General features: G+C 42.7%; 1 protein-coding gene and 1 long non-coding RNA gene across 3 annotated transcripts; one reads left to right on the top strand and one right to left on the bottom strand.

Annotated features, from left to right (window-relative positions):
- Window positions 1-947: 947 nt before the first annotated feature.
- Window positions 948-18,288, bottom strand: smurf1 (SMAD specific E3 ubiquitin protein ligase 1). 2 transcript variants are annotated; one of them, XM_061748865.1, is made up of 18 exons: window positions 18,018-18,288; window positions 10,577-10,615; window positions 9,825-9,933; window positions 9,412-9,545; window positions 9,238-9,303; window positions 9,038-9,113; window positions 8,307-8,518; window positions 8,117-8,201; window positions 7,174-7,320; window positions 6,599-6,827; window positions 6,122-6,225; window positions 5,794-5,908; window positions 5,464-5,642; window positions 4,503-4,640; window positions 3,644-3,764; window positions 3,344-3,545; window positions 2,530-2,614; window positions 948-2,451 (listed from the first exon to the last, which is right to left on the bottom strand). In XM_061748865.1, the coding sequence occupies exons 1-18, from the start codon at window positions 18,070-18,072 to the stop codon at window positions 2,352-2,354; spliced, it is 2,196 nt and encodes a 731-aa protein (XP_061604849.1). In that variant the 5' UTR covers window positions 18,073-18,288; the 3' UTR covers window positions 948-2,351. The 2 variants fall into 2 exon arrangements, with proteins under 2 accessions (XP_061604849.1, XP_061604850.1); XM_061748866.1 differs by having other exon boundaries at window positions 2,530-2,605.
- Window positions 18,225-27,668, top strand: LOC133465778 (uncharacterized). Its single transcript, XR_009784751.1, has 3 exons — window positions 18,225-18,364; window positions 25,616-26,449; window positions 27,483-27,668. It is a non-coding gene; the product is annotated as an uncharacterized LOC133465778 (long non-coding RNA).
- Window positions 27,669-27,808: the final 140 nt, after the last annotated feature.

Raw genomic sequence — 27,808 nt, 5'->3', positions numbered from 1 at the left:
GGAGCTATTTGCAGAGATGGGAGCAAGTCACAATGTGCAAGTGGCAAGTCAGCCTTAACCTTCAAGTTTCAAACAAGTCCCAAGTTACTGTGGCAAAAATTAAGCAAATCGATCCAGACTAAATTTAAAGCATGTCACGGCAAGTCATTACTTGGTTTAAGCAAGATGTAAGTCAAGTCAGTCACAAAAGCTCAGTTAGAACATATATTGGAGTGATAATAAAATGTCTTTCACTGATCATAACACATAACTATAAAGCTAAATGGACAACAATTTAGAGTATGAAATAACATTTTGATATGCTAAACATACATTATTTTTATAACATTTGCATGAGTGTTTACAGCTACCAATACAGTTATGGGAGTAAAAACATATAATTATCAGATTTAGAAATGACATATTATTGTTTCTGGCACCTGTCTGTTTCCCCATAAGTATTCATGATATTAGTTATATTAGCTTGACTGGCTAAATGAGAGACAATAGCTTTGTACAATTATTACATTGCCGCTTTATGAAGTACAGTCCATTACCTTGGTGTATTTTACAGAAAAGATCTGCCACATAAAATATGGCGAACATACTGACGTCCTCCAAACACGTTATCCCCGCCCCCACATATCTATCTATCTCTCGTAGTTTGAGCTAATTGTGCAGTTCGAAGTTAGCGTAGCCTGCTACGCCTGTAACTTCATGGCGACGGTTGGAGTTAGCTGTAGTTTCATATTAATGAAAATACGGAAGTAGTGTATTTTTTAAAAAGTGGTTACAGTGGCGGGTAATTGTTAGTTTTTGTTAAATTATTTTCCCGAGTGGGAAAAATAAAATTAACATTGTTAAATGTGTCGCTGCATTCAATCACGAAATATTCAATGATGTTCATCATAGTCCATGTACTGACCTATGACAGATCTTTTAATAAGAAAAATAAGTACAACAATTGATCACACAAGGATATTAGTTTCAATTTAATTTCTTTTAATATAATCTTATTTACAGTATTTTTCATAAATGTTTTAGTACATAGTAAGTTTCAATACTCTTGCATCCATACACAGTGAAGTCAGAACCTAAAAAAACGCAGATTGAAACTATTCTGCTTAACAGTCATCAATCTACAGTAAAGCCTGATATTTTCCACATTTCTCACTCAAGAGTTAGATTTGTTATTAATTCATTCACATATGTGGAGGACTGGTAACGGTTAAAAGCGCTTGTTCATTCATGGCTGCCTTGAGGTTAATGACTGCTCGACAAAGAGCTGGAGAAAAATAGATGGACAGAGAAACATCAGGGTTGCCAAAGGGGAACATTTGCAAAGTTGATATTAAAACAGAGTGAAATGTTTGAGCTTTTATTAAACAGGTCACATAAAACCTTCCTGAAGCTGACTCTTCCTTTGCATTTCCTCGGCTCATTTAGAAATGAATAACGCTGCGCCACCTGACCTCTCAGTAGAGCAAGATTTTAAAATCAGGACTTGGAAGATTGATCCCTTTCACCTCAATAAGCATACCATTGCATTCATAGTGTAAATACACTCACAAGAATATTTGCATTAATATGCATGTTAAAAAAGTAAAGAAATTAATCAAAACCCACTTTGTGGATTACTTGAATTGGAAGTGAATTGACCCATGAACTCTGCGAAAGGGGACGAACAGATTAGTGTGAGCTCCTTGCAGAGCATATAGCAGCTTGGTCAGTAATCACTTAATAAATAATAAAACATCAGAGTGGATCAGAGTGGTCGCAGGTACATACAAACAGAACAGACACAAAAGTAATCTAACAGAGAGAGGAGCAGGCTCATTTGATCGTTTGACAGCGTAATCGGGTGCCATGCCACGCCCGCCCACCCACCCACGCACGCACACTCTCATATGCACACGTACGTAGACACATTCGGATACGCGACAGTGGTCAAAAGTGAACGCTTGAGTACAAGTCAGTCAATCAGGACATCACACATAGACAGTCAGCCTCAGCTTTGTTCTCCGTCCAGACATCATTGCACCGTGTCTGTTTGCAGGCTCATGATTGGTGACGAGTTCACTGTGGCTGTAGACATTCCAAGGAGTTGACATCATAGCTTGTTAAAACTGAAAAGATAAAAATGCTTCTTCAAAACATCTGAAATTCTGTTTTTTTTTTCTTTTTTTTTCTCATTTGTCTTCCTTGCTGTGCTTCCTCCTGCCAAAGTTTCGGGCAGCGGCGGGTTACCCTCCATACTCTGTGCATATTCCATGTTCTGTGCATGTTGTGTACGTTTAAAAAAAGTCAAAGAGTTGAATGCAAGTGCAAGCACGAGTGTGACTGTGTGTACGTTGGTTTGGTTGTAGGGTTTTTCACTCCACAGCGAAGCCACAGGTCTCCTCCACAGCAGTCAGCAGTTTCTCATAAAGTTTCTCGTAAGACTCGTAGGGGGGGATGTCTATCCTGTTAAAACTGGTCACAGGGAGGCATGGTTAGAGAAACAAAGCTGGACCACGTTTGTAAATAAAGAGGTATTTGTTGTTTCTTTACCACGTGTGTGCCTTAGGCAAGTTGTCAGTGTTGGCGTCTATCAAATGGATGGTAAAAAGTCTTGGTCCTGCAGAACCTGTAGAGCCTTACACACATACATTCTAGTTATCACTGCTCTATTCTACTACACAGAGCAACATTTGAAATAGTTTAATTACTACTTTTATTCGACTCATTATATAGCAAGTTAGTATGGTTTACGTCAGTAATTCCCAACCACTGTGCTGCAGTACATTAGTCTGCCGTGAGAGATCCTCAGGTGTGCTGCGGAAAATTATCCAGTTTCACTTAATTGGGCCGAAATTATTTATTTATACACTACAAATAACATAGCTGTGTTCATTTATCTATGCCAGCGATGTATAGTGACAGGCAGAACAATTAAATTCTCTTCCACTAGATAGTAGAAGGTTATCTGTGTATCCACATTTTGCCAAGCAGAATATCTTTGTTTCAACTAAACAGGCCCAGATTTTACACCTAGTAAATTTCCAAGTCAATCGAGATCACTATTTCCATGTATATACTTTTCGTGACATCTGTTTGGTGGTGTGCTGTGATGTTTTTCCCATATAAAATATGTGCCTTGGCTCAGTAAAGGTTGAGAAACACTGGAAATAACTGTTCAAGTGCTTTGTGTCTTCTTGTAAGAAGTGCAAACCTAAATAAAATGTGATTAATTAACCTTTACTTATTGGCTATGTTTTCATTAATACATTGAATTTCTAGAAGGGTGGTGTACATTAATATACAGTATGAGAGTCAAATACGAAAGGAATGTGTGTGTGGCCTACTGAACCAGTGCATGACCCACCCTGCAGTGCTTTGAACCCCTGTAACGGGACCCGGGTGGAGCCTGTGACAAATTGCAGCAGGCGTCCTCTCCTCTCCTCACTGAACGCCTCCACTGCCTGCCAGAACCACCGCACCACATTGCTCTCACTTGTACAGTGCTTCAGGCGCGTGTTGGTCTTCCAGTCAGCCAAGTCGATTTTCCCCAATCCACCGATGATCAGCTGAATTATAGGCAGCAGAGAAGGAAAAAGGTATCATGGACATCATAAATTAAGAGGGGAAGCCAGTTACTTAAAAGTAGTCTTTAAAAAGAACGTACCTCAAGTTCTTTATGGTCGAAAGGTTTTAGGAGATGTTGGGGGATAAGCTCACTAAATCCCTTCTGGAGAGCCAGAAACTGGGCTTCAATTCCTCGCATAAACCTCCAGTTCACATAAAGCCTAAGAACAACAATAAACATTCTTTTTTTAAAACACACCGCATATTTGGTGTTTAATCATTGTATGAAATAAGGAGATTATTTCTTATAGACTATAATTAGTAAGTTAGAGAGTAAAATAGGAAGTAGGGGTTGAATGACTAGAGATTTTTTTGTGGTTGCGTTAAAGTCATGCTTGTAGCATACGCCAGCAATATACACTAACATCAGCGTCGTAAAGCTACACAAGTGTTGTGCTGTTAGTGGGTGTTATATCATACAACTTCTAAGATGAATAAAGTTCTCGTAATCACAGTTGTTGTCCGCGCATTATTGGACCTAACATTTTGGTGACGAAGATGGAGCTGCACGTTGCGCCGTTACCCTTGTTCCTCGCCACCAGTCCCTGGATTCCGCTGCCGCTCGCATGAATATTTTAAGACCAGTAAAGTTTCTAATGGTCGAAGCTAGCGAAGCTAACCACTATGCTCATTCACAACCAGCTTATTTTCGTACTCTCCGACCTGCGCGGACGTATGAAGACTGTGCTCGCTTGTTGGCCAGACAATTCGCTGTTGCACAGAGCGTTATAGTCCGGCAACGGCAGACGACGGGGCATTGTCTGATTGGAATATTATACGCCAAAAATACGCCATTAGAGATTAATCGATTCCAGACTTGATGCGGAGTAGTAAAGTCAACTCGTTGACTAATTGGTTCAACCCCTAGTAGGACGTATACTTGTTCACACTGTCATTACCTCACATATTCCTTCTTGTTCTCCTCAGTAACAGGGATGTTACGGCCGTTAGGTTTGAGTTCATGTTGTAGGAACTTCCCAAAGGCATTATGCTCCACACAGAATGTGTGGTCCAGGACAGAAGTTATGTCGTTCTCTCTGCAGACACAAGAAATAAACAAAACAAAACAAAAAAAACACAATTAGTCGTATCATCAGTGCCATACTGTAGTAGAATGTACTTTCCCTTCCCTTTTACTCCGTAACTCCATTATCACTATAACAACAAAATAATTTATAATGTAATGATTTCACATCACAATATATTGTACATGAACATTTCAGCGACACATCTGTGAATGACTTTGATAATTAACATTAATTAGTAATTACAAGGCGGCACCCGTGGACGACATCACACACATTTGTCTCACAGTTTTGAGGACCGGGACTCAAATCCCTGCCTCACCTGTGTGGAGTTTGCATGTTCTCCCTGTGCCTGCGTGTTTTTTCTCCGGGTACTCTGGTTTGCTCCCACATCCCAAAAACATGCATGGTAGGTTGACTGAAGACTCTAACTTGCCCGTGGGTGTGAATGTGAGTGCGAATGGTTGTTTGTTTATATGTGCCCTGCGATTGGCTGGTGACCAGTTCAGGGTGTACCCCGCCTCTTGCACGAGGATAGCTGGGATAGGCTCCAGCGCGCCCGCGACCCTAGTGACGATAAGCGGTACAGAAAATGGACGGATGGATGATTTTGTTGCCATAGTGGTTTGCTGTTCCAGATCCAGATCTTTAATTATAAATTGGCAGCCCTGGCTAGTTTATGAATTGCATTACAAAAGGCATGTTGTCAGAGATTACAGTCCACTAGAGCCATTCTACTTGTTTGTGTTGAGATTTTGTCCTTGCAGAGAATGGCACGTGTGTGGCAAATGTATCAAAATGAATTGCATAATAAAAAGGTGACCTTTGTGCTTACAATATCCAGACGAGACTCTTGTGCAACTCTGGGTCGGTGGTCTCCAGGTCATTGAGCTGTATGGGTTTGCCTAGCAGCTGTTTGTAGAAAGGTAGTGTGAAGCTCCCGTTGATGTAGTGACCATGAAAAACTGCCAACCCCATTACACGGCCCACAAAGTGGAAATATGATAGGTGATCCTGGAATATGGGCAGACACATTGTATATATAAGTTGTAAGGTCAATTGTGAAGTGTTGTATGTGTTGTCTGAGTACTCACTGGGTTAATGGAGGTATATCTAAGTTGTAAGGTCAATTGTGAAGTGTTGTATGTGTTGTCTGAGTACTCACTGGGTTAATGGAGGAGTCAGGGTTGATCTGTAATGTGTAGATATTGTCTGTGGAGTACTGGAAGAGGCCGTAATAAGGGTTCAACATTTCATGACACAGCAGGTACAGCCACTCCCTACAGAGAACAACTACAATGTTATGCAGGTCAAACTCATTCATACAACAAATAACAGACAAACACGAAGGAACACAACATTAGTTTGATCATGCTGGTCTTTATGGTTAATACATTTTTCTGGATTGCCCTTTTTACAACGTACCACTTTTGTCAACAGTATTACCTGAGCATATAGTAACTGTTTCAAAACTGGTATAAATAGAAATTCACCTGGCCACACCGCCATAGTCCAAGCCTTCCTCTCCTCTGAATTTAACCATGAGACGCTTCTTCAGATCTTTGGGCCTCATCTTCATTATCTGCCGATACGACTCCTAAAACATCAGACGTGCACAACCTTATTTTTTTACTTTAAACACTAAAGAAAAACAACTTGTCATAACTGTAAAAAGTTAGTAAAAAAATTGCAGTTTTGATCCAGATTTTCTTCCAAAATGAAAAGAACAAATCCATTTAGCAAGAAACATGAAGACATGGCCACAAAAAATGAGGCTTTGAGTTAGATAGACACTCGTAGTCTAAATGAATTCTCATGTTAACAGAACTCCCAACTTGCGCCACATGTAATTTTTTGACAGTCAGTACTCTTCCCAAGCCTATCTGGACCCACAATATCTGAGGCCAATTATGTGCTCGGTGTGTGTACCATCAATAACTGAGAAAATAATGACGTACAACGGTGCCCACCTCAAATATCTCTTCGCGAGATACCTCGATGCGACAGTGTCCTGCTTGGGGCTGTTGCAGGGAAAGCTCGTGACGCAGCAGCTTCAGTTTGTGGACCAAATCTCTCTCATAGCGTGCTGCCACATCCCCGTCACCACCGACACCACCGCCCATTCCTCCAACTCCGCCCTCTTCAACCCCCACATCCATCTGGGGGGCTTGTGAGGATTCCTTCACTTGGGATTGCTGGCTGGAGGTGGAAAGACAACATACCGAGGTAGAAGCGAATTTTTTTGACAAATGAACAAAATTCCACAAAAACCTTTAAAAAAAATTTACGTACGTACTGGATTATGGGGCCACGCACCCACACCAGCTAAATCTACTATAAGCCCACATTTCCATTTCCATAAAAATCACACATTTAGTAGGTCATGTTCAGATTCGATGTGAGTTCCGCATTGCAGCAGTGAGCTTAACAACAGATTAGTGTTGAAACTGTTTATTTTTCCCCATGTGTTGGGGGTATTTTTCATTGAGGTGCAAACATCCATGGGGCCGGCTTTATAGAAGAAGCATTTTTAGCATGCTGGTACCTGATGATGGTGTGTAGACGTGGGTCTGTGAACTGTGTGGTTCTGTTATTGTGGTCCACAAAGTAAATGCGTCCAGACACAGTGCTTCGGACCTCCCAGCCCACTGGCAATGGACCAAGCTCCTCACAGCTTACACTGGCCAGGTCCCTGCACCAGTAACATGCAAGCACACAGGGGTCGGGATAGGAAACTCCAACACAATGCGTCACGCCTTCAAGCGCTAAAGAGCGCTGACCTTACACGCTCTTTGTTCTTAACCCCTAGCACAGAACTCAACTCATATCACAGGGTGGTAACGCATTAATTTTTATTGTATGATTTGTATTACAAAAAGATGCTGATTCCTTTGTTTTCAGTCATTCTGTTCTGTTACTATCCTTATGCAAAGACCCACCTTTACAGCAGAACAGTCACTCCATCATCTACATACATTGCCTTTATTGCCTCTTTGTTGTTAACATAGTGTGAGAGTTGGACGCAGCATAAATTTGCTTGTCATGCCAGGTGAGGCACAACGATGATGAATTAAAGATGCTGTTGTTGTGTTATGGTGACTCTTTCACCTCACTCAGCAGGTGTAACTAGACATTTTACGCTGCATCCAACTCTTAGATTAGTACAGATGGTGGATTTTGCCAAACCAAACTGCGCACTGAGATCACAACATTCTCATGTTTAGGTATTACTTCCTTCTTTTCAACAGTAATATGTTTAGGGTTCTTAATAATTGTGAGCAAAAATCAAAGATACAACGATGCACGGTGTGAATGTTTACACAACGTGAGAAAAAGCACAACTGAGTGATGCGCGTCATTGTCAAGATTGTTCATAAAACCAAAGTACAGTTTTTGAACCGAGACAATATTTGTTCAAAAATGTTGTTCGTAATCGGAATTGTTCATGAACCGGGGCGTTTGTGAGCTGATGTAGGTGGGAATGATACCTTGGTATCCGAGGGTCATGCCAAGTGCTGACACCTGTCTGTGTGTGAAGGAAGTACACCTGGCCCTGCACTGTTGTTCGCTGCTCTGTATGAGAAGAAACAAACAAGACAATAAATATGATGAGTGAATGAATAATTTGGTTGTTAGAGTGACGTGATAAGAGATGAGATCCAGCTATGTTTTACTGACCATATCCTTCAGGCAGGTCAGGTGGTTGGTGCCCATGAGGTCTGTTCTGAGGGGTGTGGCCATGGCCTCGGGAATCCTGCCCCCGGATTCGCTGGGACTGGAGACGGTTTTCTTGACTGGGTGAGTCGAGACGGCAGTTCCCGCCACCCGCGGCACCAGTGGGGTCAGAATAAGGCAGCGGTTCTTCACTGAAACATCCCTCTAACACAGGCCTACACAAAGAATCAAACACATTAACATGCAAATGTTAATGAAATATCACACCCCGACTAATACCAAAACGGGAATGTGCAAAGTCCACAAAACAGGTCATATTTGATAAAAGAGTAAATATGTAAAAACTGCATGAATGACAACGACAAAGTTTTTTCCCAGTGGACATATTCTGAATTTCTCATGAATTCCGATACCATGCTGACGAAAGCACAGTTATAGTGCTCTCTCTCTCTCTCTCTCTCTCTCTCTCTCTCTCTCTCTCTCTCTCTTCTATATATATATATATATATATATATATATATATATATATATATATATATATATATATATATATATATATTTTTTTTTTTTTTTTTTTTTGCTGGACCTAGTGGGGGAAATTGGTAATTTACAATATCATCAACGTGTCAACAAACTCCATCCAATCTATCCTGGTAGAATACAGTAATAGATATTTTCATCCTTGAGTGTCACAATTTGATGCTGGGAGGATAAACATTTTGTGGCAAACTCACCCATCATTTTCTAATAGACCTCGACAGTCCACCACAGGGCCTCCACTACCTATGCGGTCTCGTGTCTGCAGGCTCACTGGGAAAAAGAAAAAAGAAAAAAAGGAGTTGTGATTTAAATGTCAGACTAGGAATATTTTGGCCTGTCTCTACATACAGAGACACCAAGGGAGAACCAACATTGCGTTTGTGTGCAGCCTCACCTACAATCTGTCCCCGCACTGCGTCACTGTCTGAGGGGTTCAGTTTACAAAGATCTAGTCGCTGGTCTGGAGGGAGACATAAAACGACACATTGCTTGTTTTTCTTTTCAACATGCCACATTTATGCAGAGAGTTTTTGTACAAGCAGCGTCATGAAGAGATGAGAGATCTTACATCCTGTGTCTTTTAGTCTGCTGATGGCATTTGAAAGAAGTCTAATGCACCCCAGGAAGCCTGCCCCTTGTCGTTTATGGATCTTCTTGTGGTTCCATATACTGATGGTGATTGAGTCTGCTTTTCCAATGTAGCTGAAAAATAACACATCATACTATTTTTTGACAGGATCCTACATAGAAACAGACAAAATGAGCTAAAATTAATAACCTAATGTCAGCACAACGTATCCAAGAAGTTTTAAGTGTGACACCTACAGAAACACATTTGTAAACTGTATAACCGACACCCACGGGTGACAAGTGACAAAAAATCATGTGGTTTCCGAACCAGAACTAGTAGGAGACAGTGAGGAGAGGCTAGCTCATCCACAGACTATAGGAGTTGTTGTGAGTGGGAAGATGGATACTTACAGGTCGTAGTGCTGATTCCATTTGGGGTCCAGTGTGCTCTTGACTGTGTCTGTCGAGTGGCATTGACCTGATCCGTCCACCACAACCTTGGCAAAAGGATCGGGTAGACCTGCGTTTCAAATATTAACTGTTACCATCTAACAGAGTGGGTCTCAAATGTTTTACACCTAAAAAGAACAGACCTCATGGGCACCAAGTACCAACATCATGATCACCATAAAAATACAGTAGGCCCAAGTCTTCATCAAAAACAAGGCAGAGGTTTTATTCTTAAAAAGTATCTTTCATATTATTATAAGTCACTGGAACATTATGCACAGTTTGAACATTAACACTGCGCTTAAATCCAGAAAAAAAACTAAAATAACAATTCAATTAAAATGTATTATACATAAATAAACATTGTACGTAATTAAATGCTTTAAAAAAGCAGTTTTAAAAGATTAGATGCAAATGCATAGTACAAAAATGTTAAATACAACTGAATTGTATTTAAGAAATGTACTCTCCTAGATTGACAAAAAGATTAAGCCACTGCAAGATTATAGATAGTTTGAACATTTAATTAAGTAAATACCACACTTTGAGAATCCTTGATCTAACCCAATAATTGTTTAGTGAAGACATATAGTAGTAGAAGTACTATAAGTAACAGAAGTGCTGCACAAAGAATCTCATTGAATCATCCCCAGATCTACAGACGTCTGCGTGGCACAACATCAATGCATATGCAAAACAAAAGAGTGACTTACGAAAGAAGTCTTTCTTTGCAAGGTTCTTGGCACATAATACTGTGAGAAAAGACAGAACACAATGAATATGGATCACACACACATTTTAAATTGCGTAGGTTGCCACAATGCATGCTGCTGTTCATAAAAAAAAACTGTCTGCCTTAAAAGGACCTGTGTCAAAACATGAAAAAATAAATAATGCAGTATGTGGGGGGGTCTGGATGAGAGCAGATACACACTCACACAGGCCACCCACAGTGAGAGTGGGATAGTACATTCATTTATTTGAAATTGTATACAGCATGTAATGGTATTTTCGCAGTGGATTATCAGCTGCCCCACATAGTGGACACTGTCGGGAGCAGAAAAAAAAATGGTGACGATGTTGTGGGACAGAGCAATCTAATCAACTATTGATTGACAGGCTGGTACTAATTGATTTGTTAAGCACCCGCAATGTTATCCTGGCTCTCTATTCCAATTAAAAATGTGGAATGGTTTTGTTTGGCCCAGATGGCCGTTAAGGAAGTTAGTCTGCCGCAGGTTTAGGATGTGGTGACTGTGGTGGCGGAGATATGTCTGCTGTGTCCTCCTCTACTTCCTGTGAATAACCCGTGGAGAATGGCTGCAAGATATCCTTCCCTTTTCCCTTGACTCACACATTCCACAGTGAGACATCACCACCAGAGAAGCACAACTACGAGACAAATCACATTTCTTTATCTATCCTGAATCCGCTTACATTCTTTCTATGTCATTGCTCAACTACCACCCACCCCCTTTACTCTTCCGTCCGTCTCTTGCCAGGACAAGAGAATGACAAGATTTTTCACCCCATCTCTCTTTTCAGACTTTTGTCCGCCGGCTCTTCCGTGGCATTAAATGTGTGACGGGCCCTTTCTTAGCATTTCAGGAAATTCCTCTTTCTGCCAAGGTCATGCCTGGTAAAGACACACACATACATAGCTAGCCTCTCAGCTGGTTCTCTACTTCCCCACTGCTGCTTTTCCTTTTTGGCATTCAAGCCTGCTCTTTTTTAGAGAACCTGAGAACCGGTGGGAGTCAGCAGGGGAAGAATACTTTTCATCCGGTCTTGGGGGAAACGAGCAGAAACATCACAAGAGTCCTGCTGAAAAAGTGAGCGACTGCTGTCTTGAGGAATTTAAAAGCCACAATATGCTATTTCAGCACAACAAACAGCTATGTAAGAGTTCTACAGTTGAAATGAGTTCTATAAAAATATAAGTATGTGTTGAGCACACAAAGCCATGTGAAGTTTCCTGATCAATACCCACAGAATGAGCCATAAAATACCAAATATTACAATTTAGACACGACTTTACTGTTTTAGAGTGGCCAGCATGTGACATTGTCATCACTTCCTGTGAGAATAGAGGAAAAAAATCTGAGCAAATACTTGCATCCGAACACATCAATGGGATTTAATGCATACAGCCACACGAATAGAAAATAGGTAGCTTCATTTATGTGCTTGTCCTCTTTCAAACTAGGATACATGTGTACATTTGTGTACATGCTGCAGGCTCAGGCAGGGCCGTGAGAGGATTAGAGGTGCTTAGGTTGCCTACTAAATGTTGTCTCCCTCTCCTCACTTGCAAGCTACTTTGTGTGATTTTTATTCCTCCACTCTTGATTCCTTAACACATATTTTTCCTTATATTTTTCCTTCATTTCTTCGCTTTCTACTGTGTCTTGTGAGTGTCCCGTGTCGACTGAGCCAATTGGCGCACAATCCAAATACTTGGCATCAAAATCCAAGCAGCACGTGTTGCCGAGCATGCAAACGTTCAGCCGACAATGTTTTGCGCAGTAAGCCCAAAAACCTCCCTCTTCGCTAGACAAAACAACGCTTTGTACTACCTTTGACCAAACTACGCTTTAGTTTTTTTTGGCCTAAATATTTATTGGCGTCACACTACATAGGTGGCCAAGACACAAGAAAATGCCATGCATATCCAGATGGCCTACACTGTATATATGTTGCGGTGTATGTCTCATTTCTGTTTTCTTTCAGGAGCAACATACCAGTTTTATAGCATGTATTTAATAAACGCTTTCCGTCTGTTATCTGATGCAGCTCATGTAATGAACATTTTGACAACCATCACAATATATTGTACATGGACATTTAAGCGACACATCTGTGAAAGGAATCAAATGACTTGGATAATTAATATTAATTAGTAATTACAAGCCAGCACGGTCACCGACTGGCTAGCACATCTGCCTCATAGGTCTGGGGACTGGGGTTCAAATCTCGGCCCCGCCTGTGTGGAGTTTGCATGTTCTCCCCGTGCCTGGTTGAGTTTTCTCCGGGCACTCCGGTTTCTCCCACATCCCAAAAACATGCATGGTAGGTTAATTGGAAAATCTAAATTGCCCATAGGTATGAATATGAGCGCGAATGATAGTTTGTTTCTATGTGCCCTGCGATTGGCTGGCAACCGATTCAGGGTGTACCCCGCCTCTTGCCCGAAGTTAGCTGGGATACGTGCCAGCAGCCCGCGACCCTAGTGAGGATAAGCGGTGAAGAAAATAGATGGATGGATGGATAGTAATTACAAAAAGGTTGAAGAATTATCTCTGTCGCAAAACTTCGCAGTGATCATTTTTCCACATGTACTAATGTTACTGCATACTCATGCACCACTCATGTAGAAATAAGTTGGCACGATGCTGGCGAGCCAGGAGGAAAGTCTGCCTAAAAGTAAACAACAACAAACGGTAACTTAATAAACATGCAATAAGCATATTCATACACAAGCTACTACGGCGGCAGCAGACGGCGAGACATTTAACACGCAAACTGGCTAACAGTTAACCAGGCACAATCAGCGGCTAACCTGAGCTGACAACAGCCAACTCTATACTCTTGTTTGGTAATTACCAGGTCACAAGGCCAGACCCCGCATTTTATTAAAGCCACATGCACTAAGTCACATATATTATAGTATGGAATGTGAGGTTAGTGATCAAGTGGAAAAACACTAATACCTGAACCTCACATGCACATTTTGTTATTTAATAAGGAAAACCTATTTTTATCCAATTACACAACCAGACAAATCATTAGCAGTAGAATAACCGATTTTAAAAATATTTCATAGCTGCAGCCCTTGTGTAAGAAGAACGCAAATTGCAATAGCAAAGTTTGCCACCTAATCTTGACTTGCATGTCATCAATCAGACTCAACTGACTGAAACTATAACTATGCCACTTTTATCATCGTCAATCATTCCCTCAAACCATAGAGTTCATTATCTAAGGTTGTCTGCACTTTAAAAAAAATGTAACAGCAATCTGGTGTTGTCGTCATGGTATTGTGAGTATTTGCTCATCTTCAAAACATGTAATAATAAGTCTGTGTTTACACTAGTCAGGTTTGGCTCGGTTAAAACAAACAGGTGCAAAGGCTCTGTTATACAGTAGTGAGGTTCATGTGGTCAAGTTTGAATGCCACCAGGATAGCTGAGACAACTTTAAGAGTTTCCTGTTGCAAGTGAACTCTGGAGTGGTTATGTTTGTTTCAGGTCAAGTGTGAATGATACATGGACCCAAGTTAAAAAATTTAAATCAAACTAATATACAACAGTCAGCTGGGATAGCCTCTAGCACACCCACGACTCTAACGAGCACAATCACTACAGAAAATGGATAGTCAACACATGCGTTGGAAAATATATCTATTTTACCTAGCAGACACCATTTTTTCCATCATATAATATGCCACAAATACTTTCCAATCAAGTTGTGACTTCATGCAAATGATTCAAACAGTATGTTGGGTCAGCCCAGTAAGTACTAAAACTGAGCATCCTTTGCAGGTGGACTCAGAGTGACTGATCCTTTGAAGATGCAGACCAGTCAACCGAGTTCACTCCTCTTACTACCATTGATTTGACTTTCTTAAAAAGACTGAGACAAGCAAATGAGGGACGACTGCCAACATGAGAGCAACACAAGGACCAGGACCACATACAATCGTTGACCATCAACGTGATGTGACAGGGGCTAGGAGGAGGAGTACTTCATGTGTGGATAATAGCAACATTACAGTACTGTATTTGAGAAAATTCCAACTATCAAATACCTCATCACTTGGGAAAATGAATATGTAGCATCACTCTTTATTTCAGCCAAATGTAGTCACAAGAGACTGTCGGTCAAATATGTAACTAAAATCAGAGGGGCCAGACCTTTGTGTGTGTCTCCCAGCCACAGGCGCACAAGCCTTGTGCTAATGTAGGCCAAACATCCCCTCTGCCTGACAGACTCAACAAAAACACATTGGCCAGCCAAAGACCATTACCCTGCCATTGGTTCATTGCACATTCCTCAGCCAACTAGAATACCCCTCATACCTGTAGGGGCGGGGCAAAGTCAGGGGCAATAACCTTTGTTTGCATTCAAGCAGAACTAATGAGCGTCTGGGTCACACATACACTGAACACACTTTCTCTGCTTTCTATCATCAGGGCTCCACTGGCTGAGAATGTAAAACAATCAGATTGTCATTGTCATTCAACCAGATTGTTGGACCGATATGGTTAGATTAAAATGTTCTTTCCAAATATACTCCATCCATCCATTTTCTATGCCGCCTTAAAATTATTATTACTTTTATAATTTGCTTATATTCATCATTTAAAAATCTGTTTGTCTGATTAAAATGACATCAACCCGTTAAGGAGGAGGGATTTGTTCTATTAAGATACTGGAGCACAAAATCTAGATGCAGCAGTGTCATGTCCTTTTTGCCATCATAAGCAGATTTGTTAATAATACTACTCCTCCCCTCAAATAATTCTGACATGCACTACAGTGAGAAGCTCAAGAAATCATAGGTAGTAGTAAAATAACAGTAATAACTACAAGAATTGTCAAAAAAGATGTGATTGTGCTGGATTAGTGAGTCTGCCCGAGGTTTGTGTCACAAAAGAGTGCCAATTTATAAACAGTTGGTACTGACCATCACTAATACGGATGAGCTTTGTTTCGCCACACGGCCTCAATAACAGCAACACTCTAGTCTAGAGACATTATTAGGTGCACCTCTCTGACCTGTCTTTGGAGAAACATTTTGTTACAGCTCTTGTATTGGATACAGTGGTGGAAAGTCATGGTCAGCAAGGCCTTTCCGGCTGAAACACTATCAGAAGCCATAACGTACATGTACAACCCCCCCCCCCCATGAAATTGAATTAATTTATTCAAAACTGGCGGTACGGTGGATGACTGGTTAGAGCGTCAGCCGACTGGTTAGAGCGTCAGCCTCACAGTTCTGAGGACCGGGGTTCAATCCCAGGCCCCGCCTGTGTGGAGTTTGCATGTTCTCCCCGTGCCTGCGTGGGTTTTCTCCGGGCACTCCGGTTTCCTCCCACATCCCAAAGACGTGCTTGAATTGGAGACTCTAAATTGCCCATAGGTATGAATGTGAGCGCGAATGACAGTTTGTTTCTATGTGCCCTGCGATTGGCTGGCGACCGATTAAGGGTGTACCCCTCCTCCTGCCCGATGATAGCTGGGATAGGCTCCAGCACGCCCGCGACCCTAGTGAGGAGAAGCGGCTCAGAAAATGGATGGATGGCTGATTCAAAACAGTCTTTTCATTTTGCAATGTTTCTCTTGGCTGCAATGGCTTCCAGTACATGTTTCGTATGGAGATGTTGGATTTCTTGTCCAATCAGAATTTAGCTTCTATGTGGTTCCATGTTAATCTAATCTGCCCAGGACCTTAAGAATCAGTAGAGCTGTCTGATGTACTTTAAACTACAGTATAATAGCAATGGGGCTGTCACTGTTTCTTTAGCAAATCAGATTTTCAAATTTGTCCTCATAGGGCCAGCGTGCTGGCTCTCAATGACGTCAGCATATTTCCGTCCTCTGGTTGATCATAACAAAACTTGTTACAGCCAACTTCGACTGGCAAAACAAACACATCTGCAATGTTAGCGTATTTCTAGACTAATTATCAGCATCTCAGGTGAATATGATGTATTTCATTGAAATGTTTTATGTTTTTTGTCATGTTATTAGATCAATATTGATACAGAACTGCTCTAGATGATGTATGTGACACAGTTGCGTGCTGTTATGTTGCCTTTTTGTATAGTATTGATGGTTTCTAAAATTGTGATGTGATAGTAGTGGTGGATTAAGTCCTTAATGAAGACCCAGGTACCAAATACACAGCACGCAACTGATTGGATATTATGAGATTGTTCTGTGTAACTAACAAAGTGCCTACTGAGTGTGTATACAGCAGTGATTCCCAACTAGTGTGCTGTGGCACATTTGTCCAAAAATAATTTTTTTACAATAAATAAATAAAATAATGCATCTTTGATCATATATCTACAGTCAGGACAATTAAATGTTTTTTCCACCTGATTGCAGAAGGTACATTAAAACAAAAATCTGTGTAACAGTATACACTTTCTGTGACATCTTTGTTTGGTGGTGTGCCATCACGTGAGATTGTTTCTAATGCAAAATACGTGCATTAACCCTGCAATTAAGACAATTCTTCGGTGCGATTTCTCAGTTTAGCATCAGGTGACCAAGGAGTCTGGCCCTAGGCACAGAGATACATTTCCATTTGAATAGAGCCCCCTTGGAGCCCATTGGGGTCACACCGGCTACAGTGAGTGGCCATTGTTCCGGCGGTGTCCCTGTATCAGAGAGACTCCTTTATGTCCAACACAGGAGAGCTTGAACACCCCAAAATAACTTTAAATGATTGAATGGAGCAGCCAAAAGACAAAAAATAAATAAATAAATAAATAAAAAAGGGGGAGACACCGGATAACTATGTGACTGCAGACTTGGCATTACGATGTCTATCAGTTATCATGATTAAACTAGCTGTCAGCTACCACCGGCTGTTAAAATCAGCAAACCGATACACTCGATCACTCTAACTGCTCAATGTTTGTGTTCTTAATGTAGTTAAGTATAAAGGTTACGTTGGGGTGGTGGTTGGTTAGCCCCCCCGATGGGCGTAGCTAACGAGCAGTAGCGGTCAACGTTAACTACAGCGTTAGAGCGAGCTAACAACGACTGGCTAGTGTTAATAATTCATCACGTATTAATGGTTTTCAAGCGGCTGTGTTTCCAATGGCCCCAGCGGCTAAGAATAGGTTATTGGCTCGGGTGCAAGTTCCACAGGACAGTGAATTATTTCTTGCTAGCGGACTGCTTTCTTGATTTTCCCTTGGGCAATTGGGCTAGCATTGCGGCTAACAAGCTAGCACTTGTGCTTGTGTCTACTGCACATAAACCGGATGTTTAGGCAACTAGCAGACCTTCAAAGCTACTTCGTGTGGTCGCATTAGGCTTACTTAACATAAACGATACACAGCAGTGCACCTAAGGTCCAAATTAAAACATGCAGTGTGTGGGGTCTTACGGTCTCGTTTTTTTTTTTTTTTTTTTTACCTGTCAGTCGGATTTTGATGCTGGACCCGTTCCTCCGAGTCCCAGGATTCGACATCCCTCCGTGAAAAACGATCCGACAAATTTCCCCTTCGGGTCTCCAAAAAGAGACCGTTTCACGACTCAGTCGGACGGAGAATGTCTTCAGATTACAAACACGCGGTTTGTTTTTCGGTTCTTCATGGATGCGAATGTATTATTTCATCGCAAAGTCCTGCGTTTCTTCGAAATCCAACAACACCGGAGAACATTTTCGGGCAGGCTCAAGCACGTCATGACGTCATAGTCTTAACTGTGCAGCCGTAGGTGCTCGCGTCCGGTGGGAGTGTCCGTGGAAGTCCCTGCACAAAGTAAGATTCTTTTTTTTCTGTATTATTTATTAGTGCTATTCAATGCTATTATATATTTCTTATTCGCTATAAATTATCATCGTAAAAAAGTATCATAAAGTAAATGTTTAAAATGAACTCAAGACAACATCAGACCGTCTAAATTGGATTTTGTTCCTCTGATGGTTACAAATCCCACCAAATCTGATTCAGTTTCAATATTTTCTCTTTTAAATTTATGGATGTTGAACTCTGATGTGGTTCTGCCTGTGTGATGCGCACAAAAACAAAACAACAATAAGAGACAGAGCTATGATTTACATTGTTGAAGCAAAATTTGTGTGAGTTTTAATTTAATGTTTGATACCAATATTTCCAAGCTTTTATTGAGCCAAGGCGCATATTTTACTTAAGAAAATTTGCACGCTACGTCGCCCCAAATGTCACCAAGAAAGCGTTTACAGTGGACGCCGCTATTCGCAGGGGCCGGACCGCGAATAGCAAAAATCATGCACATAATTGACGCCCCCTGTCATTAACGGAACAGAGGACAGGACCCAAAATGAAAGACTCCAATACAGATGGACAGTTTCAAAAAAGAGAGGTTTAATATACGAGCACAGGTCGGTACACAGGCAGGCAATCCGAAAAGGCAACAGTATCCAAAAAACGTGAGGCAAAGAGGCAAGGTCAAAAAATCAGAACAGGGTCTAGTCTTACGTTGAGTCAGTGACATGGAAACAAGGAATGCTGGAACGTGACAACAAGGTACAACGAACTGGCGACCAGAAAGAATGAGACAGGGGGTTAAATGCATTAGGGTAAACGAGGCACGAGTGGGGAAGATGCTCTCAGGAGAAAGTGTGTACGAGACAGGGGGAAAACAACAACCAGAACACACACCCAGGGGTAGAGGGGGCCTGGAAGGCGTGACCAGAGGGGACTCCCGGGCGAGCTTGAGCAGGCTGACGTGACATGCAGGGTGGACCCGCATCGACCTTGGGAGCCTAAGCTTCATGGTGACAGGGTTGATGATCTTTGTGATGGGGAAGGGCCCAACGAACGTGGGAGCGAGCTTCCTGGACTCCACCCAGATTGAAATATGCTTGGTGGAGAGCCACACTCGTTGACCCACTTTGTAGTTCGGGGCCGGTGTCCTCCTACGGTCAGCTGCAGTTTTGTAAGACCGTCCTTGGCGGAGCAGCATCTGGCGGGCTTGCTCCCAAGTCCTCCTGCAGCGTCTCACCAAGGTCAATGCAGCTGGAACCGTGGATTCTGGGGCTATGGCAGGAAACAGATGGTTGGTAACCATGCACAATGTGAAAAGGCGATAGACCAGTGGATGCAGAGGGGAGAGAGTTGTGAGAGAACTCGACCCAAACCAGTTTCTGAGACCTGTGAAGTGAGACATCAGAGCCCAGTCTTCAGGTCCTGGTTCAGCCTCAAGGTTTATCTGTTGGTTTCAGGATGAAACCCAGATGACAGACTGACTGTAGCACCTATTAGACTGCAAAACTCTTTCCAAAATCGTGAAATGAATTGGGGGCCCCTATCCGATACCACATTCTGGGGAAAACCAAAAAACTTGAATACATGGTTAATCATCAACTCGGCAGTGTCTTTAGCTGAGGGGACTTCACCTTGAGCCAGCACGAAACCCAGAAAGGAAACGGACGCCTTGTGGAACTCACATTTCTCAGCCTTGACATAAAGTTCATACTGCAGTAACCGCTGCAACACAGAGCGGACATGAATAATGTGAGTCTTCTCATCCGGGGAGTATATCAAAATATCGTCCAAATAGACATCATTGAATAAGGTTTTGGAAAACAGCTGGAGCGTTAGTGAGTCCAAAAGGCATTACCAAATACTCATAATGTCCAGTTGGTGTGTTGAAAGCTGTTTTTCATTCATCCCCCTCCCTTATCCTGACTAGATGATACGCATTTCTTAAGTCCAGTTTGGTGAAAACCTTGGCTCCCTCCAGGAACTCAAAGGCGGTGAAGATGAGAGGAAGAGGGTACCTGTTTTTCACAGTTATTTCGTTGAGACCAAGGTAATTGATACAGGGTCGCAGGGTCTTGTCCTTTTTGTCCACAAAGAAAAATCCTGCTCCCGCAGGGGATGAAGATGGGCGAATGATCCCGGCTGCCAGTGATTCTTCCACATACTCCTTCATAGCCTTGTGTTCCGGCCCTGAAAGAGACAACAACCTCCCCCGTGGAGGTGTGGTCCCAGGCAGCAAGTCAACTGCACAGTCATAAGGTCTGTGGGGTGGAAGGGATTTGGCCTTGGATTTGGAAAAAACGTCTCTAATGTCATGGTAACAGGTGGGCACTTGAGATAAGTCAGGATCCCCCGATGGGGTCTTTGGAATTTCATTAGAAACATATCCCTGAACGTTACATGGAGGCTTGAAACAGTTCTGGGCGCAATTGCTGCCCCATGACATAACATGCCCAGAGGACCAGTCAATGTGGGGGTTATGTAATTTCAACCATGGGTTCCCTAAAAGCGGGCACGGTGGCCGACTGGTTAGAGTGTCAACCTCACAGTTCTGAGGACCGGGGTTCAATCCCCGGCCCCGCCTGTGTGGAGTTTGCATGTTCTCCCCGTGCCTGCGTGGGTTTTCTCCGGGTACTCCGGTTTCCTCCCACATCCCAAAAAGATGCATTAATTGGAGACTCTAAATTGCCCGTAGGTGTGACTGTGAGTGTGAATGTTTGTTTGTTTGTATGTGCCCTGCGATTGGCTGGCAACCAGTTCAGGGTGTACCCCGCCTCCTGCCCGATGATAGCTGGGATAGGCTCCAGCACGCCCGCGACCCTAGTGAGGAGAAGCGGTTCAGAAAATGGATGGATGGATGGTTCCCTAAAATAAGGTCATAATTCATGGCGCCAAAAACATGAAAACTAATGCGTTCCGAGTGAGAATCAGGAAATGTCAATGTGAGTGCTTGGGTGCGGTGAGTGATCTTGCCTATAAAACCGCCGTCTGCAGCATAAGTGTTACGGTGGCGCCTTACTTGAAAGGTTCTAAGGTGCCTACGTCTAACGAGGAGCGAGTTGAGTAAATTTGCGTCAGAACCAGAGTCAATCAATACAGGTCTATGAATCTCTTGATCAGGAGAGCACAGTTTCACTTTAGGAAGAACCCGGGTAGGGTCTTCCTTAATGAAATTTAGAGTCACCGCTCCCGTACCCTTGGTACTGGCAACCTTGACGTGACAGTTGCTCACAAAATTACCTAACTGCCCGCAGTAGAAGCACCGCCATTCCCTCAGGCAGGCGTTGACGTTCCTCAGGGGAGAGACGGAACCTGCCCAGTTGCATGGGTTCATCCGTGGTGACGCTAGCCAGTGGATTGAGACCGGCAACAGGGTATCTGCCTTGGTTTGGCTGGTCACCGAGGCTCGTCCTCCAAGTGCGCGGTGACGCATCCTTCCGCCAATCTCCGTCCAGCTCGCGATCAAAAAGCCTTTTGTCAATCTTTACGGCGAGAGCGATGAGTGTCCAACTCGGTCGGCAGGTCTAGTGGGACCAAATGAGCCTTGATGGCGGGGGATAGTCCTTGAAAAAATTTATCAAGTAGTGCCCTGTTGTTCTACTGACTCTCAGCTGCTAGAATGCGAAACTCAATCGCGTAATCTGACACCCTGCGCTTGCCTTGTTGTACGTTGACAAGGGAGCGAGCTGCCTCACGATCTGGTGTGGAATACTGAAAAATGTGCTACATAGTCTTTACGAAAGAAGCCCAAGAATGACACGTGGCGGAATTGCGGCTCCATTCAGCAGTAGCCCACGCCTCCACACGACCAGTCAGGTGGGAAATGACAAAAGCAATCTTTGCTCGCTCGGTGGGGAAGGCAGCTGCCTGCAGCTCAAAGTGGAGTTCGCACTGAGTGATAAATGGCTTAATGTTACCAGAATCTCCAGAGAACCTCTCCGGACGAGAGAGCTGTGGGCAGAGAGCAGCGGAGGTGGCAGGTGACTGCTTCACATGGAAACGGTGGTACAGTGGCGACATCGGGTGCTGTGCTAGCTGGTTCTTTCTTCTGAACCATATTTATTAGAACTTCAAACTGTGAGGCCACCTGTGTCATCATAGTGTCCTGATGCTACGATAGTCCCGTTAGATGAAGGTGGAGGGCAGCAAGCTGCTCATCCTGCTTCAAGATGTGTTGACCCTGCGCTTTAAGGGCTTTGCGCACCGGGTCTGAGTCTGCTGGGTCCATGTTATGGCCAGTTTGTTCTGTCATGAACGGAACAGAGGACAGGACCCAAAATGCAAGACTCCAATACAAATGGACAGTTTAAAAAAAGAGAGGTTTAATATACGAGCAGAGGTCGGTACATAGGCAGGCAATCCGAAAAGGCAAGAGTATCCAAAAAACGTGAGGCAAAGAGGCAAGGTCAAAAATCAGAACAGGGTCTAGTCTTACTGTGAGTCGGTGATGTGGAAACAAGGAATGCTGGAACGTGCTATAGTCCAATAAGCGTTTTCCATGAAAAACGGGGGTTGCTTATGCTCCCACCAAAATAATTTAAAAAATAAAATAAAATCCAAGAACAGGTGAATCTGTGGGTCCCAAACCGCGAACATGCGGGTGATCACTGTATACTGAAAACCATTATTTTTTTCACAATTTACACAGAAATGTACTTCTTGGTGTGAAATCTGAGCCTGTTTACTTGAACACAAAATAGATATACTAGCAGGAAGCTTTGACTTTATGATTTTTATAATTTCACAATCATCAGTTTTTTCATCTATTGTAAAAAGGGATTTGGAATGAATGTTTAACTCGATCCTTTTGTATTACCATGTAACAGCATAGATATATTTTCCCCTTTGCATGTTAACTCATCACAAACAGGATTAGGATTATTTCACTTAAATAGTATGTCCAGTTATTCATACAATTGACGTCATTTATGTTCAAGACTGCACATAGCCTACGGTTGCACTGAAGGTCAACGAACACATGACATTGATGGTCTGTCATATGATGTGCTTCAAATGTTTATCTGGAAGTAAAATGCTTGATGTGCATGGACTTGGCTACTGGGATTTGGCTCAAAGGCCGCCCCGGGGTTGGTTTGACGGCAGCAGTATTAACGAGTGGAACAATGGAGCCTCTGATTAGACTGTTTTCAGGGCACAGGATTCAGTAAATCCACATAGGACCGGACACAAGTAATGCTCACATTCAAAAAAACAAATGCGCAGCTGCTCTCTAGACCCTTGCTTTGAGTTTTATAAAGTAGAATCATATTGTTTCATTTATCTCCTTTTGACAGCATTTTCAAAGACTCTTCACCCCACTTTACATCAATTCTGTTCTACCTCTGCATCTGTCCTCCTTCTGTCTGTGTTTTTCCATGTCAGCACTCCACAGGTGGCTGTAATGATGCCTGGGATAGCTTGGAAAACATACACACATCATATACTGGACAGCTGTCTGTATGTGATTTTGAAAGGGGGTTTGTGTTTGTTATTCAAAAAGCCAACCAAACCCCCCCGAGACCAGCTGTGGGTGCTCACAACTACTTAAATGATTCCATTCGTAGAAACAAATGTAATTTTTCCCCTGGGTGTTTTCACACTCACAAATCATAAGGGGAAACATTTAAACAGTAGTCCTGAAGAAATACAAATAGCATTAAAAGAGTCAATCAAATTACCATATTGTTTTTTTAATATTACTAATTATTAGATATTTAATATTATAATCACTATTAAAATAATGTGCAGCGTAGTGAAGCATTTTTATAGCACATCTGCCTCACAGCCAAATGTTCCTGGTGTGAACTTTAACTCATACTTTTCTATGTAAAGTATTATCAATCTTTATTATGAACACTGATTGGAATAAGTTGTTTTACAAAACCTTATTGGCGGCACGGTGGCCGACTGGTTAGAGCGTCAGCCTCACAGTTCTGAGGACCTGGGTTCAATCCCCTGCCCCGCCTGTGTGGAGTTTGCATGTTCTCCCCGTGCCTGCGTGGGTTTTCTCCGGGCACTCCGGTTTCCTCCCACATCCCAAAAAGATGCATTAATTGGAGACTCTAAATTGCCCGTAGGCATGACTGTGAGTGCGAATGGTTGTTTGTTTCGATGTGCCCTGCGATTGGCTGGCAACCAGTTCAGGGTGTACCCCGCCTCCTGCCCGATGACAGCTGGGATAGGCTCCAGCACGCCCGCGACCCTAGTGAGGAGAAGCGGCTCAGAAAATGGATGGATGGATGGACAAAACCTTATTGAAAAAAATGCGTAATTAAATGTTGACATAAAAATAGTAAAGTAGTAATTAATAAAACAATTGTTTGATGTATAAAGAGTGTTTTGTATTTTACAAAATAAATATAGAATAAATAAAAATGGGCGGCACGGTGAACGACTGGTCAGCACATCTGCCTCACAGTTCTGAGGACCGGGGTTCAAATCCCGTCCCCGCCTGTGTGGAGTTTGCACGTTCTCCCCATGCCTGCGTGGGTTTTCTCCGGGCACTCCGGTTTCCTCCCACATCCCAAAAACATGCATTAATTGAAGACTTTAAATTGCCTGTAGGTGTGAATGTGAGTGCGAATAGTTGTTTGTTTCTGTGTGCCTTGCGATTGGCTAGCAACCAGTACAGGGTGTACCCCACCTTTCGCCCGAAGATAGCTGGGATAGGCTCCAGCACGCCCGTGACCCTTGTGAGGATAAGCGGAACGGAAGATGAATGAATGAATGAATAAATAAAAATGACCTGTTTAATATAGGTTGTCTTACGCTGAGTGTACCTTTTGGTTGAGAGGAGACGTGAGGGGGTTGAAGGGCAGAGCGCACTCATTCCATTCTCCCAAATCACTATATCGGGATTTTTATATAGTGGTCTGTACTCTGTACTGTATAGTTCACCTATCAGTCAAATAAAAAATAGTTTTCGAACACTACTTGGGCATACCGTTAATTACATCATTACTGTGACATAATTAAAACATAATGGATCAATGTCAGCTGGTTCACCTTCTGTAATAAATATTGAATAAATAAGTTATAATAACATTATATTTTTTAAGCTGAGTGTAGTTTACAAAATAAATATAGTAGAATGCTCACTACACATTCCAACAGCACTACAAAATGGTGAACTTAATATATAGGGCACTACTGGATATACAATATAGTGGGTGAACACAAGTGCTACTGCAAAAAGCATTTGCATCTAAAAAGTAAATGTCAATTATGTGAGTACTGTACTCATTTTTTTTGTATGCCTCCAATCAGACGGTGTCAGTGAAGGACGATGTTCAACAGATGAATCCTCCCAAGTTCTTCCAGGCCAGCGATATGTCCAACCTCACCTTTCTCAATGAGGCCAGCGTCTTAGAAAACCTGCGCAGCCGTTACGTCGACATAAGGATCTATGGAAGCCACAAAGCCCTCATAGTATACGCAGAGAATACAGTATTGCATGTGACCAACCTTGCATACAGCATTTTCCCTGTGAATTGCATACCTACTATGTTGGACCAAGACTTTTGTTGAGTCTTGCTTTATTCATGTAAATGGTCCTTTATGGCGGCACGGTGGCCGACTGGTTAGAGCGTCAGCCTCACAGTTCTGAGGACCCGGGTTCAATCCCCGGTCCCGCCTGTGTGGAGTTTGCATGTTCTCCCCGTGCCTGCGTGGGTTTTCTCCGGGCACTCCGGTTTCCTCCCACATCCCAAAAACATGCATGAATTGGGGACTCTAAATTGCCCGTAGGCATGACTGTGAGTGCGAATGGTTGTTTGTTCCTATGTGCCCTGCGATTGGCTGGCAACCAGTTCAGGGTGTACCCCGCCTCCTGCCCGATGACAGCTGGGATAGGCTCCAGCACGCCCGCGACCCTAGTGAGGAGAAGCGGCTCAGAAAATGGATGGATGGATGGATGGTCCTTTATGCTCTCCCCGTCCTTCTAGACCTATTCTGGCCTTTTCTGTGTGACCATCAACCCGTACAAGTGGCTGCCCAGCTACGGCTCGAAAGTGGCCCAGATGTACAAGGGGAAGAAACGCAATGAAGTTCCTCCTCACCTCTTCTCCATCTCGGGCAATGCCTACCATGACATGATGCTAGGTGACAAGAAGGCCTTTTTAAATGCCAGATTTCTTGGGGTATTAAAATATGAGCCCAAGATAAATCATTTCAAAACTTTTTTCACCATTAACATGACCTACAACCTGTACATCTCAATTGAATTTTTTGTGTCAATGTTCTTGAGAGGCGTCATAACGAAATTCTGCTGACTCCCATTTAACATGAGTTTGAATGTGATGGGTTGATTCTGAATACAACCACACCCCAGTTACAAGAGTGTGCCACATCTGAAACCACATAATTTCATTTGTTGAATTTTACTCCCCATCTTGACAAATAAATCCATAAAATAAAATTCAGTTGAGTTGTACAGATTACAGGTCACACTGATGGTGGAAATGTTTTGGAAATGTATTTTTTTATAGCACAAAACATTAGAACAGGGGTGTGTAGACTTTTTATATCTACTATACACTATATACATGATTTCTTGTTCTGACTTTGAGCAAGAAATGGGGTAAAGAACACCCGAGACAGGGCAATTGCGAATGGACTGTTGACAGGGAATCAAGTCAGCTTCCGTATGTGACCCGCTACACTACAAATGCCCCGCAATCTGTCTGTCTGTCTGTATGACAGGAAAAGATGGCAGGAACCCAGTTAAATACACAAAGGACCGTGAGATAAGTTTATTCATAAACATGATTTTGCAATTTAATTGCTTCTCTATTAAAAGTCAAAAACAGAGGAGCTATTATGACCCCCACGGGATGCCGGTATATCATTACATGGCTGTACGTAGATAGATGGACGGGGGCGGAGTGGGGGGTAGGGGGGGCGGGTTGTTGTTTGTGTGTAATCAGCTTGTCATGTTATGATTTGTTTAGGGAGCAGCTAAATTCCTCGAGGCCATTATGTGGCATCGGGGGAGAGCTGGCAGCTGTTTGTGTTGTTCACGCTGCCGACAGAGAACACAAACAAACCTCTGATGGGCTCACTCACACTTCAGCGCTTCAAATTCTCACAACGTGTCTGTTTGCTCTTCTGCCCTAAATTTTGCCTCTCATCCCAGAGCACGGGAACCCATCTATGCCGATCACGTATGAACCTTCCGACAAGTCAAAAGTCACCCCGTCGAAGAACCGCATCACCAACATTTCTCACTACTTGTGTCCATCTCTGAAATGTCCTCTCCAGCGGATAAGACGGAAAACACCAAGAAGGTGATTCAGTACTTTGTCAGTAACTGACTGACTCCAAGGCAAGTACAGTTTTTTTTTTTTTTTTTTTTTTTTGCTTGGCATGCTACCTTCTTCAGACACAACACAGGGACACCATTAAAAGTCACATGCTTTGTGGCTTTGACAGGAAGTGTCTGCGGGGCGTCTGCATGGCTCC

The sequence above is a fragment of the Phyllopteryx taeniolatus genome, chromosome 16 (assembly GCF_024500385.1).
Source record: "Phyllopteryx taeniolatus isolate TA_2022b chromosome 16, UOR_Ptae_1.2, whole genome shotgun sequence".
NCBI lineage: Eukaryota > Metazoa > Chordata > Actinopteri > Syngnathiformes > Syngnathidae > Phyllopteryx > Phyllopteryx taeniolatus.
The sequence above is the reverse complement of the archived record's forward strand: the minus strand, read 5'-3'. Positions and strand labels throughout refer to the sequence as shown.